At 39.7% G+C, this 6,392-nt stretch overlaps 1 protein-coding gene across 1 annotated transcript in view; it reads right to left on the bottom strand.

Moving 5' to 3' along the window:
• LOC119428567 (laminin subunit beta-1) overlaps positions 1–6,392 on the bottom strand; it is a 200,423-nt gene that overhangs the window by 31,800 nt on the left and 162,231 nt on the right. The window contains exons 26-28 of the mRNA XM_037696250.1: positions 5,873–6,080; positions 4,044–4,185; positions 3,787–3,963 (exon numbers count right to left, since the gene is read on the bottom strand). Of these exons, the coding sequence (XP_037552178.1) occupies positions 3,787–3,963; positions 4,044–4,185; positions 5,873–6,080 (527 nt within the window). The remainder of the gene's footprint in view (positions 1–3,786; positions 3,964–4,043; positions 4,186–5,872; positions 6,081–6,392) is intronic.

Genomic DNA, 6,392 nt, shown 5'->3' on the forward strand with positions numbered 1-6,392 from the left:
GTGTCAGTGTCTCTCAGAAGCCAAGATGGTAAGAGGATCAACAATTCCACCGTTGTTGCACAGAAAGATAGTGCAACAATACCAGAATGGTGTTACCCAGCGTAACATAGCAAAGACTTTTAAGTTATCATCATAAACCGTGCATAACATCATCAAAAGATTCAGAGAATCTGGAACAATTGCTGTGCGTAAGGGTCAAGGCCGTAAAACTCTACTGGTTGCTCGTGATCTCCGGGCCCTTAAACGTCACTGCACCTCAAACAGGAAGCCACTGTCAAGGAAATAACAGAATGGGCTCAGGAATACTTCCAGAAAGCATTGTCAGTGAACACAATCCACCGTGCCATCCGCCGTTGCCAGCTGAAACTCTACAGTGCAAAGAGGAAGCCATTTCTAAGCAAGTTCCACAAGCTCAGACGTTTGCACTGGGCCAGGGGTCATTTAAAATGGAGTGTGGCAAAATGGAAAACTGTTCTGTGGTCAGATGAGTCACGATTTGAAGTTCTTTATGGAACACTGGGACGCCTTGTCATCCGGACCAGAGAGGACAAGGATAGCCCAAGTTGTTATCAATGCTCCGTTCAGAAGCCTGCATCACTGATGGTATGGGGTTGCATGAGCGCTTGTGGCATGGGCAACTTGCATGTCTGGAAAGGCACCATTAATGCAGAGAACTATGTTCAGGTTCTAGAACAACATATGCTCCCATCAAGACGTCATCTCTTTCAGGGAAGACCCTGCATTTTTCAACACGATAATGCCAGACCACATTCTGCAGCAATCACAACAACATGGCTACGTAGGAGAAGGATCCGGGTACTGAAATGGCCAGCCTGCAGTCCAGATCTTTCACCTATAGACAACATTTGGCGCATCATAAAGAGGAAGGTGCGACAAAGAAGGCCCAAGACCATTGAACAGTTAGAGGCCTGTATTAGACATGAATGGGAGAGCATTCCTATTTCTAAACCTGAGAAACTGGTCTCCTCTGTCCCCAGACGTCTGTTGAGTGTTGTAAGAAGAAGGGGGGGGGATGCCACACAGTGGTAAAAAAGGACTTGTCCCAACTTTTTTTGGGGATTTGTTGATGCCATGAAATTTGGAAACAACAGATTTTTCCCTTAAAATGACACATTCTCTCAGTTTAAACTTTTGATCTGTGATTTGTGTTCTATTCTGAATAAAATATTAGATGTTGGCACCTCCACATCATTACATTCAGTTTTTATTCACAATTTGTTTAGTGTCCCAACTTTTTTGGAATCCGGTTTGTATATATATTTCAGGTTGCTGTGTTCATTAGTCCACGTCTGCTCACACAGACTCATGTTCATGCCAGTCTTTTTTGGCGCATTGTTTTTGTACCATCATTGCTTAGTGTATTCTTAGTCTTGTGTATTCTTGGTCTTGTGTATTCTTAGTTTGGTGAATGTAGTATATTCTTAGTTCATGACTCTGCTCTTACTAATGTTTTTTCTTTACTATTTGTGTTTTTGTTGGATGTAACTGGGACCCTGCATACATAGTTTCGTCCCACCTCATGTACCATGTGTGGTGTGTATGACAAATAAATCTCTCTGACTCTGATATATACACACACACACACACACACACACATATATATATATAAAATAGGGGTGCACCGATTGCAGTTTTCTGGCTGATCAGCGATTTCTAATAAGTCTGACCTGCTGATTCCAATTTTGTTGTATTAGCAACACTGTCAGGTGTTATAAGTTCACAATGCACCTTCAATTTTCCAATCTTATTTTATTGAGAAAAAAAACCCCTTGAACAATATCCTAGAAACAATACAAACTGGTTTTAACTGGCCATGAGGTTGTGCACTGAAATATAAATGAAGTTTAGACAATTGTTAAAACTAAAAAAAAAATTGGTTTCTCATGAAGTATCGGCCGATTTCCGATTTCCCAAAATTAAGGAAATCGGGGCCGATAAATTGTGCACCCCTAATATATAATATATATAAAATGGTCTGAGGGGTATTTTATTTTGAAATTGGTCACTTTTGTTTGCGCCTCTTTTCCATGTTTGACTCAGCCGCCAATACTTTTCACAATCCCTCATATCAATCATTTAACCCTAGAAGAAATAAGTAAAACACAAACTTCACCAAAGAGTTTATTTTTTCCCTACTAGTCCGTGGAAAAGTTGTTTTGTATATAACTGATTTATGATGCAATAATATGTTGTGATGGATTCAAAATGGAATACTAGGATGCTAGGTGTGGTGGGTTTCTCTTTAGTTTGTTTGCTCTGATTGTTTATGGACCTGCTGGCGTCAGTGTAAGCTATAATGTGCTGGGTCAACCAGAGGACAACAGTCTGAACAACGTATGTCGCATTTAAACCAAATCAAAAATCACAGAGCTAATGGGACGCTCACAGTGAAGCTGGGTCCAACTTCTGCCATCTGTTATTTCACCATTTTACGTGAGTCAAGTTTGATTGATTAAAACCGTCAGTATTTCCTGTGACACTGAACACAGTATGCTGGGAGAGAGTCTCAGTTACAACCAGAACATGGCAAATCCAAAAATTTAAAATAAAAAAAAACAAACAAAAAAAAAAAACTGACTTCTATTCTGTAGCTGATTACAGTTCACGTCTCAAGCTTTCTAAGTTCCAACGTGAACATTTTGGTCCTTTATCTTTGAGCTGTAGGTGGACCGCTGGGTCTTGACCTGCAGAGCTGCACTCTGGTGTTGAGCTATGCGTGTGTGGAGAGGTTGTGTTTCTCTGAACGTTCCTCTCTGCACTGACCTGCAGAAACACTGCTCAGTTTGGCTTTGGGGGTTCTGTCCTTGGGATGGACCAACATATAGGATGACGTCTTTATTTCCCTCATATTCTCTCTGCTACATAATCACGTTCTTCAAGAAATAACTATGAAGACATGAAACTGTGTTAACCTCTAAATAATGCTTCATGTGTCTAAATGTGTTCTTTGTTATGGGGTGCCAATTGTAAAGTTACACAGTCAAAAATTAACAGCAATATTTTGGTTTATTTAGCCTTTCATAAGGAAAAAAAGAGGGTTTTTTCAGTCATATTTTCAGTTATTCATACATTTATAAATGTCATAGTTTCAAATTAAATATTTAATTTTCAAGTTAAATATTTAGTTTACAAACTAAATACCAGTACTTAACTTACAAGTTAAATATTTAGTTAGTAAACTAAATATTTAGGTGTAAGATAAATATTTAATTTCCAAGCTAAATATTTATTTTCCAAATTACATTTAATTTCCAAGCTAAATATTTAATTTCCAAACTAAGCATTTAATCTCTAAGCTAAACATTTAATTCCTAAACTAAATATTTAATTTGCTAAATAAATATTTAGCTCAGACCTAAATATTTAACTTACAAGCTAAATATTTATTTTGGCAATTAAATGTTTAGTTTGGAAAATAAATATTTAGCTTGCAAATTAAATATTTAGTTTGGAAATATGACATTTATAAATGTATGAATGACATGGTGAAACTATGACTTTGAAAAAAAACAAAACAATTATTTTTTCTTTTGAAAGGCTAAATAAACCAATATATTAATTTTTGACTGTGTATCTTTACAAACGACATCCCATACTGTGTGGGACGTGGCAGTGTGTGTATCTGCATATAGACAGGGTTTTTGACATTCTGACCCAAAATGTTTTGGGGTACACAATTTACCACCAAGAGTGAACGGAGGTATCACAGCTGGTCGTCAGATCTCCTGAAACAAACAGATTGTAACAAATCAGAGGTGAGCTCACCTGTTTCAGGTCCTTGGTGATCTGTTCGATGTTCGCAGCATCCTGATTGGTCAGGTTGCTACTCAGCGTGACATTCACAGACTTATCTCTGAGCAGCAGCACATCCTGCTCAAGCCTCTGCAGTCTCTGGGTGGCGTTATGCAGCTTCAGCTCTGCGTCTGCCGTTTGCGACTGTACCTGAACACAGCACGGACATGTAACATGTTATGTTTGCGTGACAGCAGCAGGCAGACAGGTGGTGGCAGGTGAGTACTGACAGAGGAGAGCAGGTGGTTGGTGGTCTGGATGTTAGTGGTGGCCTGCTGGATGGCGCTGCTGGCAGTGGCTTGAGCTCGCTGAGCTTCTTCCAGAGCTTGTTTAACTCTCTCTGCAGAGTCCTTTACATCAGATGCATCCTTCCTGAGGAATGAAAGAGCAGGGTAGTGTTGGATAAAAAATATCCTCATCTCACTCAAAGATGCCTCACTTGAGGACACGAGAAGACTTTTTAACTGGTTTGACTTGCAAGGGCAGACTTTCACCACAGGTTACACAGATGTACAGAAGTTCTACATGCATGGAGCCCAGTCATGAGAATCTGCCTCGGGCAGCGTGCGAGAATTGTTTTTATAACCTTATCAGCTCTCGTCTCACAGGCTGATGACCTCGGCCACACAGTTGCACATGCAGGATCAAATCAGCTCCTCATTCAGCCCTCGCTGAGAGAAAATAACTCTTTGCCAACTCAACAACATGGTTCATGGGCAGTTAACATTCTCAGCAACACAGGTAGTCGTTAAAAACATCCATAAACCTTGACCAAAATCCCTGACATGCAGGAGGGTGGCACTGCAAGACTGACGAGAAACTGTGACGTTGGGTTGGGAGTTAAACTGAACTTTTCTCCATCATCATAAAACCAACAATCAGCTTTTTTTTTTTGAGTGGGGTGGGGGGCAATCCCTGTTTCTGTAAAACTGCGCAAGAAGGTTGTTTGTGTTTCTCCCCAAAAACAAATTTATATACCGGTAGTACTTCAGATTTAGAGCCATTAGGGCATAGTTTGAAGCTGCATAGCAGGGACTTTTCTTTTTCTTGGTTCTTGATGCAGCTGCCTACATAAACTCATGTGTAATATGTATTCAAACAAACATTTTACATACAACCATACTTTAAACTGCATGTCATTTGCTTTTTTTAACATGATAAGATTAATTTTCACCTGATTTGTTGCTGATTTAAAAATGACACAGATCTCAGGTGAGCATTAAGGAACTGGGTGTCCCACAGCTGCTGAGAGTATATCTGTCATTCTAACAGCATGCGGGACGAACAGCTGACAGAGTTTCATACTTTGAATTTCAATTCAATTCACTTCAATTTAGTTTATTTATATAGCGCCAAATCACAACCAAGTTTTTCTCAGGGCACTTTACAGGAACATTCACATACATAAAAGCCAATTAGTAAAGTTCTCTATCTAAGGAATCCAGCAGACAAGTTAAATCTTGGCTTTGTTGCAGTCTCCATCCTGAGCAAGCACAGTGGCAACAGTGGAAATAAAAACTCCCTTTTAAAAGGAAGAAACTTCCAGCAGAACCAGCTCAGGACAAGCAGCCATCTGCTTTGACCGGCTGGTTGAGAGGACAGGAAGGAGAGACAGACGAACATAGAATGGTAATTCCAGATGTACCTGAAAGACTAAAAAAAACAATTACAAATACAAAATTTAGAGTTACAAATCAGCCTAACATGCATGTTTTTGATCTGTGGGAGGAAACCAGAGTACCCAGAGAAAACCCACGCTTGCACGGAGAGAACATGCAAACTCCACCCTGAAAGGCCCCTGGCCGGGATTTAAATCGGCGACCTGTTCGCTGAGAGACAACAGCTCTACCAAAGCGCCACCGTGATATGCTCAGTATAAGTGCTCTCCTTTTACAATACGGTACAATAAAGCAACCGAGAGTTTTGACGTAAATGTTATTGATAAACAACAGTAAGCAATGGATATTGTTTACTGTTTAATGTCTACTCTATGTTGTCTACATTGCCCCAATCAAAACCTGGCAGACTGAATATTTGTACATGAAGCAGCAGAACTCACCTGGCTCTGCTGGCTCGGTCCAGCAGGACTTCAGCTCTCTGGATGTCATCGGCGCTTTGCTGCAGGATGTTCTCTATGTGTCCGAGCTCCCCCACCCTCTGACGAATCTCTTCAGTAAGGTTCTGCAGATGGGCCGGAGTGGTCGGCATTTGCATGGATAAAACCTCATTGGCCACAAGTTCAATGCTCTCTGGGTCTGCAGCATCCTCTGAAACAGAACCAAGGACAGAACAGATGAATGTTTGTTTCTATCTGTTAGCAAAATACCTCACAAAGCACAAAAGCTCATTAAACTTTTAGAAATCAAGTTAAACCAATTAAGGAATGCAACCACAAGTAACCAACATTAGAAAGCACAAAAATGGCTACAGCTCATTAACTCTATAACTTAAAAGTTCTATCACTCTATAACCATAACTCTATAAGTATAACTCTATAGCTCTAATGCTGTAGCTCTATAAGCCTATGACTAGTATAATATATATATATATATATATATATATATATATATATATATATA

This window comes from Nematolebias whitei, chromosome 22, assembly GCF_014905685.2.
Source record: "Nematolebias whitei isolate Nwh7 chromosome 22, NemWhi1, whole genome shotgun sequence".
Taxonomy (NCBI): domain Eukaryota; kingdom Metazoa; phylum Chordata; class Actinopteri; order Cyprinodontiformes; family Rivulidae; genus Nematolebias; species Nematolebias whitei.